General features: G+C 42.3%; 1 protein-coding gene across 5 annotated transcripts in view; it reads right to left on the bottom strand.

Annotated features, from left to right (window-relative positions):
- The window catches only part of dbn1 (drebrin 1), a 90,691-nt gene that overhangs the window by 2,439 nt on the left and 62,951 nt on the right, over positions 1-25,301 (bottom strand). For 2 of the 5 annotated variants that reach the window (XM_068600158.1, XM_068600160.1), the window contains exons 2-11: positions 17,930-17,985; positions 15,649-15,761; positions 11,738-11,827; positions 10,188-10,331; positions 9,509-9,586; positions 8,637-8,788; positions 7,858-7,915; positions 6,926-6,982; positions 6,301-6,415; positions 4,127-4,255 (exon numbers count right to left, since the gene is read on the bottom strand). In XM_068600158.1, the coding sequence (XP_068456259.1) occupies positions 4,127-4,255; positions 6,301-6,415; positions 6,926-6,982; positions 7,858-7,915; positions 8,637-8,788; positions 9,509-9,586; positions 10,188-10,331; positions 11,738-11,827; positions 15,649-15,761; positions 17,930-17,985 (992 nt within the window). The remainder of the gene's footprint in view (positions 1-4,126; positions 4,256-6,300; positions 6,416-6,925; positions 6,983-7,857; positions 7,916-8,636; positions 8,789-9,508; positions 9,587-10,187; positions 10,332-11,737; positions 11,828-15,648; positions 15,762-17,929; positions 17,986-25,301) is intronic. The other 3 variants (XM_068600162.1, XM_068600161.1, XM_068600159.1) reach the window with 2 other exon arrangements.

Raw genomic sequence — 25,301 nt, 5'->3', positions numbered from 1 at the left:
TCAACACATCCAGCAGCGCACACAATCACAGCACTGTTCCCGGCACAGGACCAGCAAACACACACAGTCGCTGAGCCAATCAGACTCTTTGGGACTCGACTTGGCGACGTCACAAAGCTGTCTGAAGGACTCCTGAATCACATTCAACCTTTTTATTTTTAGCACTTTATTCTCGCAGCTCGCCTCGAGAGGTGACGACGGCAATCTGCAGAGCAGTCGGCCGGGTTGAACACAAATATCTCAACAACCGTCAAATGGATTGACATGAAATCTGGTTCAGATGTCGACGGTGACCAGAGTGTTGAATCCTCGACTTCTCATCTAGTGCCACCAGCAGGACACTGACATTTTCTTTGACTTTAAATATCCAGTTAAATATTTCATAATCTCCAAAACGGATTGGGACAAAATTTGGAAGAGACACTCGTTGTCCCCAGAAGAAGTTTCCTGAATACTTTGGTGATCCTGACTTTTCTTCTAGCGCCACTACGAGGTGCTTCTTTGTGGGAAATGTCTTGAACTATTGGATGGATTGCCATGACGTGTGGCACAGACATGCATGTTCCCCTGAGGATGTATCCTAATGACTTTGGTGAGACGGCTTTGATTCGTCACATACATTGGTTTAGGACTAATTATCCGTCAAACTAATGACATTTCCATCGACCTCGGCTCTCCTTTTCTGTTTGGTGCTAATTAGCAAATGCTGACAATACACTTGCTATACATCAGCACATTTGCCACAAAGTACCATTGTGCCAAAGGCACAGTCTCGTTAGCATAACTGCAGATAACTGTCGATATAATTAGTCTTGTTCGTCGAGAAAGAGCCGCGTTGCTGTGTCTTTTATGTGTGTGGTATTTGTGGCTGAGAGCAAACGTCTCGTTGCCAAACCGTTTGAGATTTGGCAACCGCGTCTGAAGCGGAATCGCAAGCGCAAGACGAGTGCAACAACCACGGGGGGCATTGCCATGTGACACTTGTCAATTAGCGCCTACAACACACACGGGACACGTCACACACACACACGGAGGAAGTATCGCAAATCGCAAAAATCGGGTAAATAGGACAGTGGCATATTCCAGGTTAGTTGTCACCAACACACAAGACACAATCACGACAACGCAGCAAGTCACTGAGCGGACATCGGACACCCTCCGGACATTCATTGTTGCGCCGTCGATGCATACGGACACATTGTGGGCGAGTCACAGTCACAATGCTGACGACACATCGAGGGAACACACGACTGGTTATATGACAAACACCAACACAGCGACACAGCGAGAGTCTTTAGAGGATCACTTCCACGATGGAAACGGCACTTTCTCTCAGATGTTTTTCGGTGATTTCATGCTTGTTGGAGTCAGACGTCCTGTTCAGAACAAGACCCCCCCCCCCCCTCCCCCTCCGAGGACATGAACACAATAAGCCACAGATGAGAAACAAACGAGCGGCTGCCTGAGATGTGTGACCCTGTTGAAATGACAAAACACATCCAGCTCAGCGGGGATTTGCATGGTGGGGTTCTCCAGTTCAGCTCACCTCAAAAAGCCTCTTAAGACTCTGAGGGGACTCGGGCTAATTGCTGGAAGTAGTGGAGGAAACAAAATGTATCTTTGACTGATACCCTTTCATATTAAAAAGAAGGATGGATTACAGAGAACTTTCTTCGTCCCGAGGGTCGAGGATGAACCGGTTCTTTGCCCACCCAGCATAACGTCTGCCTTTACAGCGCCGACAGACATGCAATAAGTAACACTCACTGGAGATAACGAAGGCGGTGTGCATGGTTTTGCCCAGTAGCTACAGGATTGTTGTTCATGTTTCAGAGCATTTCATACGTTTTTAAAGTGTGAATACACCTAAAACGACACATATTCCAACGTAGATGCAGATAGTTTGTTTCTCCTTTTTTTTCCGTCCAGGACAAATGCAACATCTTTTCATTATATTAGTGTGGAGACATATCAGAGAAAGGTATCACAAAACATGGACAAAAAACAAACAAACCATCTGCACAGTTGGACAAAAGGTCAGAGATAATATCTCATGTGTTGTGAGCTGACCATTAAAGTATATTTGTTCGATACGTCAGTTGTGAGAATGGGAAAATCTTCTCAGTGGATGCAATTTAGGGAATTTGGAAATATGTATTGTTAATAAGCACTCGGCTGCTAATCCGCTGAAATTTAAATCCAAATATCTTCTTGATTGTCTGCTTCTTTTTCAGCATATTTTGGAAATTGAAGTCTTGGACGTCGACGGTTTCTTAAAGGAAAAAAAAACATCTAAAAACATTGCCGGCTGTTTAGTTAGTGGGCTAAAACATACATCACCATTATGGCCTTTTTAAACAAAATGGCAACTAGATCCGGCTTCACAGAGGTCAAAGGGCAAAGATCCATATTCGGTCAAAGGCCAACAAACAACGGTGGCGACTGGCGGACGGCTGGACGGCGTCACATTCACACACAAACACTCACGTTGGGTCAGTCGGTCGGGATTTAAAGCCGCAGGAGCAGTGTGTATTTGAGTGTGCGTGCGCAGAGGGGTGAAGCAGATCCAGGATCAGAAGAGGCATGAGATTGAGGATCAGAAGAGAAGGGAGGTGATAGAAAACCAGTGAGATTCTTGAGTTAAAGTAACAGCTCTTTCTCCCTGTGAGAAGCAAAAGGACCTGGTTGCTGCTGATGTAGAATCAGAAAAAAACAAACATCAAAACAAAACATTTACAAAAAATAATTCAACAGCAGCAGCTGACTGGACGACATCTGAAGGCGACAGACTCAACATCTATAACACAAACCGACAAACAGCTTTATGGTTTACAGCCATAATGTTTAAGGATATTGAATCATCTAATGGTTAGTGAAACGCTGTTTGCTTATTAGCTTATTATTACATCTAAAAGGGGCTTGTTTTTAATGTCAAACACTGTACAGACGCTGTTAGCATCCATGCTAACAATAGCAGGTCTTTTGTGTGTTGCTTTTTACGACTTTCCTACTATGTGTATGTTTTGCTCTATATTAGTTTTTGTGTGTTTGATAAGCTTGTAAACTACTATTGCTCCGACTGCAACTGTACTCACAACAAGTGGAATTGATAGATGTTGAAATATCTACGCTTAAAGGAAAATCATGGCCTTATTTTGTATAATTTTCTTGTTGTCATCAATATTAAAAAGACCCAAACCAACATTGCTCCCTTTTGCATTCAGAGCATAAAAAAATACTTTTCACGAATAGGTTTCATATCTCGTGTCACGCTTGCAGAAACGCACAAAACCACTTGGTTAATGTTGTAAAATGATTGTTTATGTTTTGGCAAAAAAAATGAATAAAACAACTTGGTTGAGATTAGACGATATAACAACCAAAACTCAACAATCTAACTAACCTAAATAAAGAACAACCACCCTGAGTGGATCACAAAAAAAAAATCCTGGCGACAGGCCTGTCTGTGATAATAATAAATAAACTAGAGTGTGTGAGTGTGTGTGTTCATGGCAATGAAGGAACATGACACCCTGAGAAACAGTGTGGCTGATTGGGTTTAACAGGTTTGGAGCTCTATAGCCCGGAGAAAGGAGCTATATCAGGACACACAGTACGTGTTGGCAGCTCTATTCACTGTTGGTTTAGAGTCTTTCTTTACTGACAAGAAGAAAAACATAAAATATCAACCGACTTACCCTTCAAAATAGATAATTACCAATATGAGAATGAGCTTCTTTAAACTGTAACGTAAAGAAGTTATTTGGAGATGGAAGTGTTCATTCGGTGTTGGGGCATCGGGAGGGGGGGGGGGTTACGGGGTAAATTCAGCGGGAGTTGGGTCGAGAGGTGGTTTTAAAGGTTGGGGTGTGAAAAAAGTGTGTGTGTGGACTACAAAGATGAGGAGCTAAAACTGAAATCATGGAAATGCATGTGGACGTAAAGATGCGATGAACCGTAGTGTGCATCTCTGACATTTTGAATTCACATGCAGTTTCATGTCGGTCTCTATGTCTGTGCATGGGGATGAAGAGGGGGGGGGGGGGATTCTGGGTAAGATTTGGGTCTGGGGAGGGATCCATCTGTCTTCTTCTTCTGCTGTTTATCGGTTATGTGCTGTACCTACCGGCTGCAGCGGCGGGCTGCGTCCGTGCGTGTGGCGGGGTGCGGAGGGGCGACGGGCCCCGGGGCGGGGGAGTCGGACTGGGGCTGCTGGGACTGTGCTGCTGCTTCAAGAACGGGCTGTCCAAGCGGCCTGGCGGTCGAGACGACACAAAGCCACACACACACACACACACACACGCGAGCGCACACACACACACACACACACGAAGATTCAAACACACACAAAGACAGGGACACGAAAGCGACGCACCGGGACAGAGAGGCGAGGGGGAAGACGTGGACGAGACGGTGAGACGAGACGGACAAGAAGCAGGAGAGGGAGGGGGGCGGTAGAAGGAAGGAGCCAAGACACGAGAAGTTCACCCGGAGAGGGGGGGAAAAAAAAGGACGAAGCAGAGAGGATTGTGGGGGGGGGGGAAAAAAGGCAGAGAGTCCCGTGGAAAAAAGCCCATGAAGAAGAAAGAGAGAGGTGCCAGAGGGTTGTCACACGAAATATCCAAACAATGGAGAAATCAAAGATGGGAGGAGTGGGGGGATGAATAAATGAAGGAGTGAATGAAATGAGAAAGAAGGAATGAAGATGGTGAACACAAGTGTGAGGTCAAATGAATACAGGGGTGGAAGAAGAAAACCCGCAATGAAAAAAAAGAAAGAAGGAAAGAGAGAGAGAGAGAGAGAGAGAGAGAGAAAAGTGGTTAGTGAGACTTTAACCAACTGTAGCTGTACCCAGCATGCAGTTAGGCAGAAATTAAATGCTGGCGCACTTTGTAGTTCCTTTTGAAGCAGAAGGTTTACGTTCCAGAATAATGAATCCCAGAGAAGAAAAGCTTGTTTTTCAAGCCACTGAAAACGACATGAATCGCCTGCTTATTGGAAATAAACACATGACGATGAACTTGGTTATCGTGCTTTGAAGAAATACCGGCTCAACATGAAATAACATCAATATTATTCAAATCAAAATACAAAACTTTAATTTAGTTACCAAAAAACATGCACAAAAAAGAGGTATGTCAGCCCTGAGTCGTCTCTGCAGACCGACACACACAAATGAACGAGTATAAATAATTTAAGCAATTCCTCTCTTCTCAGAAAGACACACCGGAGGGATTTCAGTGAGATCCACGTGAAACTGTAAAAGTAGGGTGGAATATATAATAAAAAGTGAGGGAGACATGTTCCCCAGTGGATATTAAATCCTCGCCACTGAGGGTTTGACCCTGTGTCACAGAACACGAGCGCTGCACACAAACAACACACAACGATGCAAATTAAAATGTAAATGACATAGAAACAAAAGCTCAAGGGGCCCGAGTGAGCTCCAAGGATCAACAGCAGCCATCGCACATGATGGGAGAGAGATTGTCCTTTTCCTCTTTCTTCTACAAAAGCTTCTTTTTTTTTCAGAGTGCATCTCTGAAAACGACAGGAAGGAACCTGCAGCTGAGGAGATGAACAACATGTTGAACTCGACACTGGATGATTCGGATGCCGTGAACCATCACAACCACCAGTGCAAGTTGTACCCAGTGGTGGAAGAAGAACTATCACAGCCTAAAAATAAGTAAAAGAAGTAAAAGTCCTGTTTCAAAAGTATTATCAGTAAAATGTATGAAAAGAAAAGTACTCATCATGCAGTACTTTCAGACTGTTGTATTATTCTAAAATATTATACTATTGTTTGTATCACTGATGAATATAATAAGTAAAAAATATATATTTTAAAGTGTTATTTTAGTAGTTTAGTACTGCACAATGTAAGAATACCATGAGTAAATAAACTAAAATATAGTAAATTAAAGAATATAGTATTTTCATCTGAAATATATTGAAGTAGAACTATAAAGTACCGTAAAATGGAAATACTTGAATGCCATGTAAACATAACTGTACTTTAATTAAGCACATTATTAAGTAAATGTACTGAAAGACTTAAATATAGTTCAGTTCACAGAGTTATTAAGACTATCGATGGAAAGATGAGCACAAAGGTTCGTATCTGTATGATTTAGTTCTTCAGCGGCGGGAAACCATTTTTAGAAAGCGCTCTACTCTTTCACTCCGTTGTCTGGGCTCCAAAAGGCCGTGCGTGTCGTCTCAATCGCTCTCTCCAAGTTTTGCACAAGAATAAACTCGCTTCGACGCCAGCTGAGAGGAGAGTTGTGAGCTGTTTACCGGTCCTGTGGATGGAGACGGGTGAGGTGTCGACGCTGATGGTCATGGCTCTCTCCTTCAGCTTGAAAAACTCTCGCGGGTTTTCTGACCGCTGGGCGATGATGGCCTTGGCCTCCTGCAAACACACGGAGGCATAAAGACTGTGCAGCGGAGCGAAGGGCCTGTTGCTCAGAGGTTGCAGAGCAAATGAAACCAAGAAAGAAACATGTATAAAGGATTCATTGAGCTTCATCCAGCATGGAAAGGGAGGAACACAATTAAAACAAAGTCATCTTCGCTCGCTTTTAGTTGTGGTTTTTGGATTTAGCATCTTTGGGGGTCATGTGACATGTTTCATACGGTGTTGTTTGTTCTTTTGAATGTGTCTCTGGTCTGCTGCTCACTGTGAACTTTGTCTGTTGTTGTCTGGCTGAGTTTATTATTGTCTGGATGACTTTTGGTGACAAATGAGTTTCCTCACTGGGGATTAATAAAGTTGTCTCATCTAATCTTGGTCCTCAACATTTGAACTGACATTCAATCTTAAAAGCTTAATAGCTGAATGAACAATATGGTAATGTTTAAATCTACAGTATATAGTATATACTGTATATAGTATATACTTCATGAGAGCGACATCACTCACCTCTACCTCGGTCTCCTTCTTGTCCAGGTTGAGGTCGTCCAGGCTCGGGTTCGCTGCCTGCAGAGGAAGAAGACAAGATGCAAGAGAACAAATAAAATAGCTGCAAAACAAACATTTTAAGGATTTAAGCCTATAGCAGGGGAAGAAAGTCTTTTATTTTGTGTATTTTCAAGTTGTGTAAATGCTTTTAAAGTCTTGCAGATATAGAAGCAGCCACACATTTCTCTTTTTATAAAACCTCCACCGATCGAGCGGCGCCGCGTCTTCTCCAACAAATTCCGCAAAAAAAAGTTGCGTATGGATCTAAATCTTTGGACAAACAGTGTAATGTGTCATGAGCCAGAACACATGGGTTGTGCAGCATCACACACGGCCCTGTCATCGGCAGCCTGCTGGTGGTAAACCAGTAACGCCTAAAAGTTCCCTTGAGCAAGGCATCGTAGCCGCTCCGCGCTACAAGGACGGAGATCAAGATGTTCAGAAGATTAGCTGAAATATCCCAGCTGGCGGCTGATTGCGAGATGAGAGAAATAAACCACACACACACACACACACACACACACACACACACACACACTGGAGGACTGAATACACTCTCATTACCAGATTTGACATTTTGGTAAATCACAAGCGGCGTATATAATCACTCCCTTCAGATAGAAACCCCGCTGTCGCACAAATTGCTTTCATTTCTGCGTGACAAAAACCAGAGGCGTTGAACCTCGTCCTCACGGCCTTTTGGGAAGGAAAGATGACGCTTTGATGGGAAGAAGGAGCAGAAACGGAAAGAACTGAAGCCTAGGAAAAAGAAAACACATGCAAACAAGGAGCCTGAACACATCTCGCGGGATGAAGCGAGTCTCCAGGAGGAAGAGACGTGTGATTTCATCATCTGTGACCAGCAGCAGAGATTTCAAACGACAGAAACTCACCATGGTGGTCTGGCTCTGCAACCTCTCTTTGGCCTCTTCCTCCTCCAGCAACTTCTTCCTGCTCACACACACACGCAAACACACAGATTAGACGACACTTTACACACACTGAGACCTGGGAAATACACAATATTTTAACGGCAAACCCAAACCAGCGTCCCATTTCCCGGATATAATAATAGTAATAATATGTGTTATTTGTAGGCACTTTACATGGTAAAGACAAACAATAGAAACAGCAATAATATTAGAAAGATGACAATAGTGAGAAACACAATACAAAACTAGTATCACAGGTTTGGATGATATGGATCAATCTGGGAGGTTTACGCATTAAGAACTTTATTGTTTTTAGAGATTTTTATAGTGTTTTTCTACTAATAAATATATGTATACATATGTTAAAAAAAAAAAGAGTTTTTACTCTCTAAAAAAACATACTCGGCCCCCCAAAAAATGGGGAAATAAAACAACTTTGCAAATAACATATAAATAATTATAGATATAAAATGGAATAACAATTAATATATAAGTTTAGTTTGACAATCAGGATCCGTTTGAATACATTTTTTTCACCGTGGGATCATTTATTCTTTTCCTAGTTTGGAAACATTTCATGAGTCAAAACAAAACTTCATGAGCGTGCAAGACCCACGCGGCGACATGCAAACTGTAATAAATCAATCATTTGTATCATTGAGACGCTGCTTCTCATCTTCCTGCCTCCTCTGCAGATGTTTTCCCTGACGTCCTCCACTGCGATGCCGCCTGCTCCTCACCTGTGCTCCTCGATCTGCTGCTCCCTCTCGCGGTACCTCAGCTCTCGGCTCTCCTGCTCTTTCCTCTCCAGCTCCATTCGCTCCTCCTCGAAGCGCTGCCGCTCCTCCGCCACCTTCTTCTTCTCCTCCTCCTTCCTCACCTCCTCCTCACGCTGCAGAGCAAAAAGGCAGCAAAAGGAGAACGTACCGTCAGTTTGTCGCCCGTCGGCCGACAACTTGGGCAGCGCGTTTGGTCTCGTTTTCACTCGGCGCCGTGAAGGCCGGATCCATCGAGCCCTTCGAGCACTTTACAATCCAGACTGAAGCTCGCTGAAGGGAACACAGCCGGGGGACGCGGCCATGTTTGACTTCCTTCTTCACTTCCACTTTACCTCCTCCGAACACAACTGGGATTCACGCTACCTTTAACACTCGGACACTGTGACATTTCTGATACACACTCATGTCTGACAGTGATACACAACCTTCTCATCTAGGTTTCTGCAAGAAAGGAAACACGCTTTTATTTCCCCCCCAAAATGAAACTAGTCCTCTAGTTTAAACTCAGCTATTGAGGATCAACTCCTGGTTAATGTATCTTCATGAAAGTTAGCTGAACACTGTTTCCCTAGTATTTACACTTGTCCTTAGAAATATCACAGTCTATAAACCAAAGTGGAGAAACTCCGTCGTGCACGATCACCTTCACTTTGACCTCTAAATGAAGTCCAGGTGAGTTCAATGTTGTCACGACTGATAGAAATGATACTTAGATGAACCCAAGTCCACCAGAATTAGTATTTTGTTGTTTTAGTTTACGACTGATGCATGATTCAACGGTTTCTTATCCTTCCCGTCATCATTTCCTCCTCTCCTCTTCCCTTCCCGCCTACCTTGGCCTGCTCCCAAAACTCCTCTCTATTGATCTTCTTCATTTCCACTTCTGCGTTGGTCTTCTCGTACACTGTGCCCTGCATCAGGAGAGAGAGAGAGGGAGAGAGAGAGAGAGAGAGAGAGAGAGAGAGAGAGAGAGATACTTTGTTCACTATTCACCAGCTCTTTCATTACAACTACTTCAAATGCTGTGTGGAATCTACATAATGCGTCACCTTCACCTTCACCTTCACCTTCTTCTTCTTGTATGTAGATGATGAAGAGCGTAACAGCACATTCAGCTCTTTTTTTAAACTTCAGGCAGCAGCACTGAGCTGACAACAAGCGTCAACTGACAAGCTGTAACTACTCTTTCAGATTTTAGTTAGTTTTTTAAAATTGTCCACTTTCATACCAGTCCTGTTCATTCCCTAAAGGAAACGTTAGAGGTGATAATTTGACACAAAGAGGTTGGTGAATAACACGATGTATGAGGTCATTCTAACGTAATGAAGTCATTATAAAGGCTCTTCTTCACAACCTTATAGTATCTGACTGACGAGACGAATCAATCTTAGTTGATCCAAACACACATGTGCAGGCTGAGAGCGGGCTGTCCTTTTGAGTTGCACCTAAAACAGACACACACACACACACACACACACACACACACGTGCTCCACTCGCTCGCCCCTCGTACCACGTCCTTGTGCTCTTCCTCTCGGGTCCTCAGGCGGCTCATGACCGGACTCGCCACCACCGCCGTCCCGTTGGTCAGCCGCTGCCCGATGGCTGACGGGTCGATGTCTTCCAGACTGCTGGCGTTGATGGTGACCTCCACGCCCTGAGAGAGAGAGAGAGAGAGAGAGAGAGAGAGAGAGAGAGAGAGAGAGAGATTTCCTTATTATCCATATTTATATTTTACAATATATGTATATTTATATGTTGTTTCATCAATACTGTATCAGAATATAATATTTAATTGATTAATCAACTCTAACTTGAGACTTTTTTTCAATGCAAGAGTCTTACTAGATTTTATTCTATTTATTTTATATGACAGAATGGCTTGTAGAGTAGATTGTAGAGTAATATAAATCAATATAGTGGTGTATACTGGTGTTAATAAAGACGTTTGTAACTGTGTGTGTGTGTGTGTGTGTGTGTGTGTGTGTGTGTGTGTGTGTGTGTGTGAGGGCCATTGAAAGCCTCGTCGACATAATGAAGTCAATGCTGTGTGGGAGCGAGAACGACCACTTAGAAAAATGACACTACAACATGCACACACTCAGGTTTACGTGTGTGAATACACACACACACACACACACACACACACACACACACACACACACACACACACAAACACACACTCAGTGGGTGAGAGGATTGTCATTCAACTAGGAACTTTTAGCACAGAGAGCTTACCTTAAAAAAGAATTGTTATTAGTCATGCACTGTAACACACACACACACACACACACACACACACACACACACACACACACACACACACACACACACACACACTTGATCCTCCTCCAGGTTTCACGCGCTGTAGCTTCTTATCCCACAGAGAGTTGATTGAAAACAGATGAATATGAACACATTATGTGTGTGACACAGAAATAAAGCAGATTAGGAAACAGATTATATCAATTGAGATCTGCTGCATTAGATCATTTCCAGTAGTAACCCGGTTTCTGGAGTCAAGCGCGTGACGTTTGAGTTTGACACTGACGGTACATTACGAAGGCACTGCTGCCCTAGTTTTATTCCAACACCTATTTCATCAGCGTAACGCCGATGTCTCGGGCCAGAGCTCTCTGGGTGAAGAGGTTTTATCATCTAAATGAGGCTCACGTGGTTAAATAAAGGCTTGGAAATTATAATAATGAACGTCACTGGAAGATTTAAATATGAAGAAATGCAAAAAAGAAGAGTTGTGCCGTGGAAATCTGTCCGACTGAACTTGACTACAGAATGAAGTTCAACCTCAAAAACCATGAGGTGACACAGGACGTAGAGCACAACATACTTTAATTAATCATCACGTGCTCTTGTGTGAATATTTGGCATAAACTGTCACGTTTCTTTTTCTTTTTTCCCTCCCTCTTAGCACTCTGAAGGCCCAGTCAGACACAAGGAGTCAACCACTGCGCTCTGAAACCCATCATTCATATCGAGAAACAAGAGGATGAAACACACAAAGGAAGAAAGAAGGAAATTTCCTTGAGGGATATGTTTCAGTACCATGGAGGGTCTGACCTGTAAGAAGTCTGCGATCGTGGCCACGTGGCTGGCACAGGCACACTTCCTGGCGTCCGGCACGTCTTCCCCGACCTGAGAGGGAAGAGGAGAAGATGGTGACCTCAAAGCAAGACACCAGGAAACGGCATGTGTTTCTTTTCTGCTTTGCCGTCTGTGTTTGTTCCCCTCGTTCTGGCCTCATCGGGGGCCTTTTTGTCGGCTCATTTAAGCGCTTACATTACCACGAAAGGCCCCGGATGTCATTCTCAGTAATCACAGCTCATTCAGACCAACACAATACAGACGCAACAAGCGGCAATTACAGAGAGAAAGACACTCGTGGCAATTTATCTCTCAATATCAGTATTTATCCACTTTATCCGTCCGTGGGCTCGTCTGCGTGCGTCTGCTTGAAAAGGAGGAAGTGAGGGAGATAACGAGGATGAGTTTCGCAGGGTGACGACGACTGCGATGCCGTACGTTTCGGCAATGTTGGGTGTGTTTTATGGATTATTTCTGGACGTTTTTGTGCCGATATATCGGGGCCCATTTCAGCTCCGAGTCCATCGCAACGTAGCAACCATGTCGCTTTATTTCCCTTTTTCGACACTGCAATTATCCCTCCATTGCTTTCCCTCCTTCTTTCATTCAACCCCGTCTCCTTGAAATGCTGCGTGTATGTTCCACCTTTTTGCACATCGTTTTATCGACATGATGAATCGTTTTTCGTGAACATAAATTGTTCTTATTGCTTTTGTTTTTTCTACTGTTTTCGCTCACGACAACAGAAGCATGATTACACCGTCGTATAGTTATCTTTAGGCCATGTCGAACAGCTTAAGATTAAGACATGGTTTAATATTTCAAAAAAGCCCACAGTGGCGCGTGATCATCCACCCTCATCACCTCCACACACATTCTCGGATGGCTTTTCAAGTGGTTTTGAAAAACATGTATTGGTGGGAAATGTAATTGCTGCTGGGTTCAAGTTTACGGGCAACATGTTGTCCAAAGCCTGAGCATTGCCGCATTGCCGCACAGCAAGCAGGTCGTGGGAGGAGGTGGAGGAGGTCAACCTGTTCTCACTCGCACCTCCTCAAGTAGGTGGTCAGTGGCCTTCAAGAGACGCAGAAAGCTTTGAACTATCTCAAGTAAGGACATCCAGTCCACGAGGAGACGCTCAGAGAAGCCGCTGGAGCGTGAAGTGTGTGGACGTCTGTGTAGTCTGTTGGAGTGGAGGCTGGATCTGACAAACAAATACAGACTTTCACCCAGGAGACCTCTGTTTGGGTCCATCGTTGACTTATTAAACTGTAGTTGTGTTGTGTATGTGTACTTAACTATAACGGCACTCACGTATTTATTCTACAGTCTTGTTGCAACATTTATTTTGTTTGTTTGAATCGTCTTTTAAGCTGTGATGCTAGTTCACTATGTTTTTGTTTGGATTCTTACTGTGATGTCATCTCTCTTGTTTGTATTGTTGTTGCTTCTATTGTGTGTTTTTTTTACCATGTTTATTGCCTTGAGTACCTTGTAGAGCACAATACAAATGAAATGTATTATTATCATTATTAAAATACTTATTCGACAGAACAAGCGTACTTATTTTAAACCAAACCACAATGTTTTCCGAAGCCCAACCGAGTAGTTTTGTGACACAAGTAAATCTGAAAACTGAGTAACACTTTTTACTTTTTTATTTTAAAAATACAATCAAAAGCTGATTGTGACGCGACTGTTTCTAGAGCGTCACAGTTTGTCGGGCCAATGACCTCCCTGTTGAGTTTCATGTTGTAGAAACCGAGAAACTGAAGAAGTTTGAATGCATTAAAAAAAGTCGTATTTGTTTCCCAATATATAAATATTGGTGTTAATTTGTTTTTCCATCAATCAGATCAAATCATCCGAAGACAATTCTACATCCTCCACTTTCACCCAAAAGTCAAATTTCACACCGAGCTGATTAACAACGAGATGTGCTTCACACCCACGTCCCCCCGGAGAACAACACCCAGCTCGAATGGGGCGATGGAGATGACAATATTGTCGGAAAATAAATTAAATATTTTATCAGTAAACAACATCATGCAGATCACTTGAGACTTTCATTCCCCTTTTATTACGTTTATTGTAAAATCTACTTGGTATCGCAAATTTGAACTATGAAGACGTGATTTAAAGGATACTTTGATGTGGAAAAGCATCGCTTGTGAACATAATCCTCACCGCAATTAAGTGTAACGGGCAAAACAAATTAGTCGTGAATAAACTTAGTTTCTCTGAGAGCAGATTGCTTGATTCCACGTCTCTCCTTCTCTTTTCCCCTTTCCTTTCTCCTTCTCTTTTCACTTCCTCCCTCCTCCTCTCTGCGCTCTCTCATTACGCAGATGGAGCCGCTCGGGGCGCTCCCGCTGTTGTCAGGTTGAGGGAGGAAAACATTCATCTCGCGGCTCTCCGATGAACTCAGACTGTGTTTAAATGCTGTGAACACACTCTGTTGGATCCTCAGTGCGGTTAAATGAGCTCCGGCATCACAAGCGATTAGTTTCCTCGGGTTACGTTGCCTTTACGTCATGAATTCATTGGTGGACTCGCGTCTCCGGATCTGTTGCATTTGTCCGTTTGGCGAACTGGAGGTGGTGAAGCCACCTCACGAGACGCCGTCTGTGCTCGCCAAACACAACATCTAGGAGACACCTATCACACCTGGTCCAATGGTTTTGTCTTTTGATCTGAAGTCTCGGTGTGACTTTAATTGAGTCAGACGAGCTTCAGTCTTTTTTTTTTTGACACACAAATATCAATCTGATTTGTTAAAACTGACTTTAAAGTTGCTGATTATTCCCGTTAAACACAGCGAGCAGGAACATAATCATTCATATTCCCACTGTAGAAGTGAGCACTGAGTAAATATAGTTCAATCTGCAAAGTTTCCTGATTCTCTATGCATGCTCTAGGTAAAAATATACTTTAAAACCTTCCCATGCATCACTCACAGCGACATAAAAGCTAATATCTGTGCTTTTATTAAAACTTATGAGCTTGAACGTAAAAGACAGAGAACTTTTTTTTTTTTACTTTAGGGCCAGCTAGTTATATTTTCTCATTGTATTGCTGTTATGAAAATGAAAGCAGTTCAACAGGTTTTGTTGTTTATGTCTCTTGAGAGTTTTAAAGTTGTCAAACTTCGAGCCAACGACAGTAATATTGTCAAATGACTGTCAGTATGTATTTTTCCCTCGTTTCAGGTTTTATTTAAGTTTGCAGCATCAGATAAATCAAACAATGATGTGAATCATCTAAACACATGATCTTTGTATGTGTTCAATGTAAAACCTGAAAAAACGGTGTTGTAACCGTCACGGCCTGCAAGTGGAGCCAGTGTCCAAATTGGAGGAGCGACTATTCTCTTTGCTTGTTTGTGGCGACATCAGCGTGGCCACTTTATTAGGTACACCAGTGCAATCTGATGCAACTAAATACATTACACCTGGACAAAGTTCACAATGTTCACGCTGATGTTGTGTCTCCACTGTGGGAGGTACAACAACGCTAAAATAATTTCAAAAAAAAAAGAATTTAACCTTCCATCGCATTGTCAAGAACAACAAAAGGCATGAAAGTAGCCTCAACAGCAAACCAAGAGGATGTATCCTGACGCCTAATAAAGCGAACACTGAGTGCTTTAATCACAAATCTGCAGCCTCAGCAGCGGAGCGGCCAGAACCTGGATTCAGGTCGTTCTCGTCGGAGACATGGCGTGTCCCTGTTACACAAACAGTTACATTAAAAATGTGCTGTGACCCTTGATGATGGTGCTGTGTTGTGCGTGTGTGTGTGTGTGTTGCCTGCAGTGTTTAGTGTAGCGTCATGCACCGCCCCTCCCCCTCTCCTCTGACCCGGCGACTCACCCAGTTGATGAGGATGTATCGTGGCAGCGTGGCGGTGGGCTCCTTCAGGCTGCAGAAGCCGTACATCACCCGGGCGCTGTCGAAGGTCAGCGTGATCTCTGCCAGACCTCCTCCTGCACCGCAGAGGCAAGGGGAGGCGTTACTCCGTCGTTAATGTTTCTGTTACACTGACCTCTACCAGGAAGAAGCTCTTGTGTAAATACACAAACTGGTAGAATATTCACAACTCAACTCGTGGAAAAAAAGCAATCGGAGATCACAGAATATTCACCTTGTCAGGAATGCACAACACTCTAAAAGCATTATTGTTTTGAACCTGCACCCACGTGTTTAATAATACATAATGTATATCTGTGGATTCATTTTTCTAGGCTGTGTTTTACATTAAGAAAGCCATGTTTAAGTCAAGCTGACTTGCCTTACGCATCAAAGAATTACCCTTTTTTTTTGGTGTTGTGTTGCATTTTTAGGCTTGAGAAAGTTCTGTAAAACTTAAATCTATTTGACTATTTCCTTTCTTATGCTACTTCAAACTCTTCCTCCAATGTTTTTATTTAACAGCCACCAAAGTGCTTACTTGTGGATTAACATTTTGCATTAAAATGCTAGTTAAAATAGATATGTGACATATTTTAAATGCCTGAGTAGGCTATGTAAAGGTCTTGAAACCAGTTCACACTGTAATAATGATAACATAATAAGAACAATAATCCTATTACACTGTATATACATCATAATATATCGACTTTGGGAGGGGCCAAACGTCTTCTTACGATACTTTTACCTACATTTGAAATTCAGAGCACATCTAGTAGATAGTTCTCAACATGGCAACGCTATCAGTTAATATTAATATTAATGTTTGCAGTTTTAAATGCAGCACCTTTAAGTAGTGTTTTGAATGCATGACCTTTACATTTCAAGGATCAGCGGCGTTGTGTTACAGGCTGCTAGTTTTATGCCTTCCATTACGAGCCCGCCTCCTGCATCTCGGTGTAGCTTTCGGAGACGTCTACGCACACATTTGTAAACACCCCACAGACAAACACACAAAACATGACTGTGCTCCGCTGGTTTCCGAGATCTGAAGAGGCAGATATATCCCTCCGAGGGGTTACGGCGCGGATGAGCAAACTGCGTTTCCACTCCGCGGCTGCTGAAATATTCACGTCTCTCTCTCTCTTTCTCTCTGGAGAAGCTGCCGACATGAAGGAAACTCACACTACTGTTGGCAGAAGCGACTCTTCATCGTGCAGCTCTCCGACATTAGCGATGCACACACTTCTCTGTAGTAGCTCCAGTTCACTCCTCTCATGTGATCAGCGGTCTTTATTTATATTCGTGAATTATGGGCAGATGATTACATTAGACTCACAGAATAAGACGCGGGCTTCATCAAAAGTGCATCAAAGTTAGACCACGAGACGCGTCTCGAACAATGTGTTAGTTTGTCTTTTAGTGCTTTCTGACCGTCAGAGGAGGCAGAAAAATACATTAATTTATACATTAGAGGGTTTTTTAGTAGTAAGTTTGTCACTACTACTGTTGTTACTTAGCTATTAGGTTCAAGTTTGTGCAGAAATCCTAAACTTTATTGTGGATGTATCTATTTACACATCCCAGTCATTGGTTATATTTATCAGTTTCTTGTCCTTCGAAACATATTACTTCCATTTTTTACACTCTAACTGCGTTGATAAATCTCTTTATTAGATTTCCCTCCATTGTGTGTGCTCCAGGGTGTAAATTACCACTCACACAAAAGCCATCTTTGTAAGATAAAGAGAAATGATCATCATTTGAGTCTCAGTTACTACATTAGGTAAACGAATTATGGAATTATGATTACACACATGAGAAACAGGGTTATGTTCATATGTTTATTTGCAGATTCACATCCGCCATGATACAGTGATGTCATTAAAGGGAGGAACGAGGAGGATCCTTTTACACTGAATGTGTGTGCATCAAATGCAGAGGAGACTCATTAAACTGTAATGATCATGCAGCGCGTCATTAACTGTGCTAGTAATGAATCCAGCTCCAAAACAATCAGGAGACAAAGAGCATGATGATTCCCCCCCGAAGCAACATCAGAACCTGCAGAGCTCATCAAAGTAGTTCGGCGGCAGCAAATTACAAACATCTCCACACATGATGTTAACATGCTCATGCAGCCATGTTGGTTATGACATAAAAATAATCAGAACGGCATGACGTCCCATTCGGGAGGGATTAAATTCATGTAATGGATTGCTGACAAAAAAAAGGACACACTTACCTCCTGATGATGCCAACTTCAAATCATTGCTGTCATCCTCATATGTGTACAAGGCCCTGTTAGAAAGAGAGGGAGATAAATGAGCCAACGCTTCACCTTTATGAATTTTACAGTAACATTTACAGAATCAAGTACTTAATAGGCAACATGTTCATTAAATAGGCCTAAAACAATTAGCCAACAATTAACAGTTTGAGCGATGTTTCAAGGAGCGAGACTTGGAGTCGACAGCCATAGCGGCGTGCTAGCACGCTAACAAGCGTGAATAAGCACTTTTCAGGTAAGGTTTGCGGGTATTTGATTGGTCACTTTGAACGTTTGACCTGGTGACGTTGAAAGAAAAATCAGGGGAGCACAAAAGTCAGTAGGATTCATCCTTTGGGAAGCACACATATATGCACACGATGTCATGTCTGATACTTATTAAGATGTTTCAGTCGGAACAAAAGATGTGAGCCGACAGACATTTGCATCCATTGAGCCATGCCAGAATGCTAGCATGCTAGTTAGCTCATGCTGGCATGCTGACGTTCGTGACTAAGATGGTGAACGTGCTAAACGTTATAACGGCTAAACACATGCTACCATCTTCAGTGTGAGCATGTTTGTATGCCGATATTAGCATTTAGCTCTCAGCACCACCCTAAGTAGATGCTCACAGAAATGCTAGCATGACAGTAGACTTCTCCGTGTTTTCACAATGCATTGTATACTTGGCAGAAAGCTTTACCAAATGTGACTGACAGGAAGTGCATTCAACCGCTACAGTCCATGAACAAGAGGTAGAAGTTATCAAAGGTTGGATGTGTTTCACTCTCAGTGCTACAGAACCAGAGCTTACGGCGATTTCCCAGTTTTTAAGGAGCCCATCGCCTCTCTATCAACGCTCTCCGTGCTCACACAATATTTCAGGCTGATCCCTGTTCAGCGCCAGGTCTGTAAACACTGCGATGCTAATACACAACGCTGCAATTGCATATAAACTAATTAGCTTCAGATAACAAAGCAGCTGCTTCCTGATGAAGACGACTGAGGAAAGTAACCGAGGTTGACAGAACAACTTGCGTCGTCGCTTGAGACAAGTGTTACACGCTTCTTCAGGATGGAGCTGCTTCATCTGGTCAAGTGTGTGTGTGTGTGTGTGTGTGTGTGTGTGTGTGTGTGTGTGTGGAAAGTAGATTACTTGGTTTGATGAATGACTGTGTGAACTCTTGTCTGCCTGGATTAGAAAAATTCACGCATCCTTAGCTAACGCATACTTTCTTACCATTCAAGACTTTAATTGACATAAAAGACTTCCTAGTTGTGTTAATTCTTACCCTATTTACTAAGTCAAAGTCCTAAAGACGGCCATGTGAAGAACGTCCTCACTTTCCGGTCTTATACTTTTCTCGGAACAAATATAAAAGAACCAGACCAAACACACAGTTTGACTTTTGTTCCCCTCTCCACCAGTGTCTTTTTTCAGACACAATTACTATCACACCTACAGTACATGTGTAGGCACAGACACTCCATAAATATATGATTTGCATGCCCACACACACCCTTATGCATTCACACACTCGTAAACCCTCTGACCGCTTTGGCTGAGGTTAAATAAAGGCGGCAGAGATTACAGTTTAGCCGACATCTCCAGATTAAAACTGCTTGACCTCCTCATGTGACCCTGTCGTCAAATCAATTAACCTGCAGGTCAGAATTAATTTATTACAACAACACAACAAGTCTGTAATCGTACTCTCTGCCGTATATCTTGGGAAACTTGTCTCAGGATTGCAATGGGGACATCTCAAGACTTCTAAACTTTCATCTGTTCACCATAACGACCGAATCCTCACTGAGGCCAACCCTTTGCTGCACGTCATCTCTTCTCTCTTGCTTGTCTTGCCTGATTCTCTCACGATAAAATAAATCAACAAATGTCAAAGAAAATAATCTCAGAAACCTCAACATTGTCAGCTTCAGCTGTATGCAGGCCAAGCTTTACTTTAGTCTTGATTATGTTATTGTTTTTTTTTTCTAATCTCACTTTTCACCCATATCCAAGATCTATTGTGCAGCATTGTACACACACACTAACAGCTACTGTCCTTGTACATCTGAAATATATACACATATAGAGGAATAAAAAGTGCATTATTTCCCACTGAATTATGGGATGTAAAGTAGCAAAGTATAAAAATACTCGAGTACAAGTATCTCAGAATTGCACTCAAGTGCAGAGAGAAAGTGAAGAAATGTATTTTTCACCGCTGAAAGTATCTTTAGATACATTTCTGTGGATTTGATGCAATATTTTGACACTGTATGTGTTCAAACGCTGCACCATCTGGTGGGTCAGGTGGCGTTAAAGAGGATTTGAGCATGTCAGTGCTTCCAGCTATTAAATATTGGATCCGGATGAATGAAAGATATTCATGGTGTTCACTCTAAAGCAGACTGACTCACCATCAAATCAGGAGAAGGTGGAAACTGAAAACCAACATATTAAATGCATGCAGGGATTGAGGTTAGAGAAATTACCTTTTTTATCTATAAGGGTTTAAACAGGAGATTATAAACTGGAGAGCAGTGCACTGGTGACTATGAAGGATTATATATAGGAAAAACTGCAATTTAAAAACTCTTCACTAAACTGTCAATCAGCACAAAAGCTCAATCGGTTTAGAGTCATTTAAGAGTAAGAGATATTTATATTTCTACAAGAATATCATCAGATAAACTGCAGCTCAGAGCAATCATATATATATATATATATATATATATATATATATATATATATATATATATATATATATATATATATATATATATATATACACACACACACACACACACACACACACACACACACACACACAATGAGGCAAGTGAGTTTAAAGTCAGCTAAATGTATAGAATAGAGTCACTTTATGTGAAATATAAGCTTGTAAAACGCTGGAAATTTCCTTTAATTGAACAACAACATGTCCTGGAACAAAGCTCTCAGAGCTCAAACCACCACCTGAACAACTAGAAATAATAGTTAACAAAATAACTGCATATTACAGATTCCACTTCTATGTCACTGCAGGTCACTACAGGTTCAAGACACCCTCAGATCTCCACTTAAGGAGAATATACAATTCTCTTATGCATTATCTGTAATCTTTACCAAGCTCCCCTTTGCTCCATGAGCACAACAATGACATTCCCCATAATAAGAAATGTCTCTTTACTGTTGTAGTAACATTGGGATCTCAAAATAGTTTTGCCAGCGTTGTGCTTTTTTAATAAATGCGTAGTTGGCAAACTTTTATGAAGGATTTAACTAGGTGCTGCTCGTTAAATACGTTTTATCTTCTTTTTCATGGTCGCATGGCCCATCCGACCGCCGTCCGTGAGCCTCTGTGTATGGCGGGTATTACCAGTCCAGATGACCTCATGCTGTTGAAGCTTTAGTCTGGCCACCGTCTGACTTTCCGCTGACCTCACCTCCCTCCATCCTATCTGTTTCTGCAGAGTCACTCTCTGCTTCCAAAGCCTCCCCCCCTCTTCCTTTTTCTCTGTCCATGCCAGACCGCGTATGTCATCACCAAAATCTCATCTTCTCTACTCAGCTCCATTCATCCATTCTCTCTCCGCTTAATAAATGTGTAAATAAGAGTATAAATAAGAAACTGTTTGCTGACTCATGATAATGTCCATGTTTACTGTTCGTGCCCCTAAAAATGGCCAAAAATCAATCAATGAGTTCGGACTTGGAGACAAACCAAAAACTGCCTCAGCACATCTTTCTTTGTAAAGTACAATGTGAAACATTGGCTATCTCGTGAGCTGTCCCTCTAGACGGCCCTCACATCTCCTGCAAAGTGTTAGATAATTTAATTAATCTGATTGATGCAAAAGGCATGCTGGGAAACTTGTCTAAGGCCCTGATAAAACAGAAGTCGTTTTAAGAGAAATGTGTTGAGCGTCTTTGCAGAAGCGCCATGAAAAAAAAAAAATCCACTTTGAGCGGAAAACTGACATCATCAACATCTTTTCTCATAGTGAGACTTTTGCTGGTTACCCAGAGCTGCAGGAAGTTATTAACCCTTATATCCCAAATTAGGCAAATCAGTGCGGTACTTGATATTTCAGGTAAGTTGTTTTCATGAAATTTGACCTGTTAACTGTGTTAGGTAACACACAGTTTGTGGTTTGGGTTAAGCTAACGTTAGCACTCATTCGTGGGATCTTCGCAATAATAATAATAATTTAAAAAACTCATCCAAAATGCATGTTTCTCTAAAGGATTCTGGGCTTTGAGCGTCACTCAATGAAACTACTACTACTACTACTACTACTACTACTACTACTACTACTACTACTACTACTCCTACTACCAGTTTCAGTAGTAGCAGCACCACAACAAACTAGTAGAGAAGCACATTCCTGGAGAGGCAAGGTAGGAAAGGAAAGGAGAGGAAAGGTTGAAGGTCGAATGATAGACGAGAAACAAAGAAAGCATCAGTCAGGAAATAAAAAGACGACAGATAATAAAGACAACAGGGCGTGAAAAAGGATGGATGAGAAAGAAAAAGAGCAAACGTTTAAGACTGAGAGAGATGTGAGTCTCACTCACTCACTCGATGCTCTATAAATAATTCCCTTTAAAGCAGACAGCTGTTTATTATTCATATAAAGCCCCATGACCTAGAAACAGCCCCGTAGTGCGCGCGTGTGCCTGCAGCTGGGCATGCGAGAGGACGAAGACGGGAAGGAAGACGAGAAGAATAAAAGAAGGGATAAAATACAAGGGAGGAAAAAGGAGAGGAAAGAGGAACAGAAGGGAAGGTGAAAGAATAAGGAGAGGAAATAGAATAGAAAGAGGACGAGGAGGAAAAGGAAGGTGATGGAGCTGAAAAAAGGCAACATGCTGGAGAAGGAGAAGGGGAGAAGGTCATGAGGAGGAAGGAAAGGGAGGAGAGGAGAAGCAGGGAGGTTAAAAGTGGAGAGCATGAGTAGGAGGGGGAGGAGGAGGAGGGAGAGAGGAAGACAAAACCGCCCTCAGCAGGATGAAAGATTAGAAGAAGAATGAAGGATGGAGAGAACTCCATGAATCAACAAATCACACGAGCGGAGGTCATCGTCACTTAGCTCTTCTGTATCACCCCGGCCTTTTGCTTCACCAACATGTGCCTCCTCTTTTCATACAAGTAAGTGAGAGAGACCCGGCTGTTCTTGAATCTTTTATAACATTATTATTTTTTGGATTTGAATATGAAAAAACCCACACAGTCATTAACTACCTGACACGCCTGCGTGACAAGCTAATGATGCTACAAGACAGCTGCGTTTTACAGACAGAAGAGAGCAACAGAATTAGGGGTTCAATCAAGTTCTCCTGAACGATCACGTCTTTATGTTCCAGTAATAAAGACTTCTCTACAAAGGAAGGAAAGAAAAAGATCGGGTGACATTAAAATTGAGCGACAAATCCAGTGTCAAGCTTCGACTGTGTGTGAGAAGAGAAGGAGCTCGTCACTCCTTGGTTTGGAGACTACGGCTTTGAGGCCACAACTTTGCCATTTTCGCCGTCGCCATCTTGTTTTTTTTGGCAACCAGATGAAACACTAGAAGGTGGAGCGCTGACCAAAAATATTGCAAATAACTTTCTTCAACTTGAAGACACACTGTGAAAGACGACAACACGGACAACTCCCAGGCCGGACAACACCTTGGTAGCGACCTGTCAATCACAAAGTAGCCCCGCCCTAAAGCATAACCTGCTTTATCATCTATTTGACTACGAATCTTTAACGAAATGAATGAGACTTCTACACAATCTGACTTATTTTCGCAACCAGAGCAGTCGCCCCCTAAAGGCCATCATAAATAATGTAAGGTCATTAAGTGTTTTTGCGTTTGTATTGGTCAACAAAAGAATATTGTATTGTTCAACTTTCAGAAGAGAGAATTTTACCTCCATAGTGTCAAATCCAAAATGCTTCCTCGTAACATTTTACCAGATTGTCTGGCATCATTTTCAGCGAATAATCAAATATTACATCCAGCCCATGTTCTAACAGAAAGATGAATCTAAAAATAAAAAAGGGGCAGCTCGGAAGCAGACACACACTCATCGTACGTACACCTCTACATGCAGGTCACAAGGCCTCGCTGAATGGCTCAGGGAGTATGGAAATGTTACGAATCATGAGCTGTGGCTGGGCGAACCAGCTGAACACCTATGGGAAATATACAACATACTGTGTGTGTGTGTGTGTGTGTGTCTGTGTGTGTGTGTGTGTGTGTCTGTGTGTGCCCACGCTGCCTTTGATGTGCAGAAAAATCACTGTGGTGCTTTAAACTGGAGGCGGCACAACAGCTTTTCTCTCTAATCTGCTCTCTGCTGTAGGTGTGCGTGTGTGTGTGTGTAGGTGTGTGTGTGTGTGCGTGCGTGTACTTACTGAACTAACAGTAAGTTTCATGTAACTGATTTTCTTCAGGTTTCTGTGTAGCTGCGTCAAACACAAAGATGTAACATGGTGTTAACGTTTATTTTTCTGCTACCAGAGTGTGATAGCGCCGCCTGCACCTCCATGGTGTTATAATTTAAGTTCAGCAGCACTAACATGCAGCTCGAGAGTGACGAAGAAAAGCTGGGAGAGGAAAATCTAAAAGATATAATCGCTGTGACGTTGTCTCATGAGATATGTGGACTATATCAAGCTCATTGACGACTCATCGCAGCTACAACTACTCAAATTATCCAGTTTCATTGTATCTTTAAATAAAACTGAAGCCTTTTGAATTTTTTTTTTCTTCCTCCTCATAAAGAAGACGACTAATACTTCTTTCCATGTGGTCTATCCCACGCTCCAAAAACATACATCATATTTAATACAGTTGCACACAATGCAGCACACAAACACACGCACACAATAAATGGATCTTTTCCATGAAAAGGGGGGGGGGGGGGATCTCAACAGGAAGAAGCTGCAGAGCCGGAGTTATTTTAAGCCGAAAGCTCATTCGCAAATTTTTCACAAATTCTCAGGACCGAGAGGCGACCGACGGAGGTGATTTTAGAATATTTCAGAAGATGAATAAACAGAAGTGAGGAGGAGGAACGGTGGCGTCATGTTGAATCCAAACTTACAGGAACAGGATGGACTGAATAAACACCTCTGGGACAGTCTCAACAAACACAGGATGATGTTTGTGAAGATTAACAAATCAGATTTTAGTTTTTTTTTACAACACAACTTCCTTTTAGAAATGTTTTAAAGGGAAAAAGATGCCCAGACCAGAAAACACAGAAGGTCAGAGGAGAAAGAGTAAAGTAGTGTGAAGGTGTGCATGAAGACAAACAGACACGACCTCATACTACATATTGTGTGAC

The sequence above is a fragment of the Clinocottus analis genome, unplaced genomic scaffold (genome assembly GCF_023055335.1).
Source record: "Clinocottus analis isolate CAN_PGR_092001 unplaced genomic scaffold, fCliAna1.0.p SCAF_5, whole genome shotgun sequence".
NCBI classification, from domain to species: Eukaryota; Metazoa; Chordata; class Actinopteri; order Perciformes; family Cottidae; genus Clinocottus; species Clinocottus analis.
This window is presented reverse-complemented; position numbering and strand designations above follow the sequence as displayed.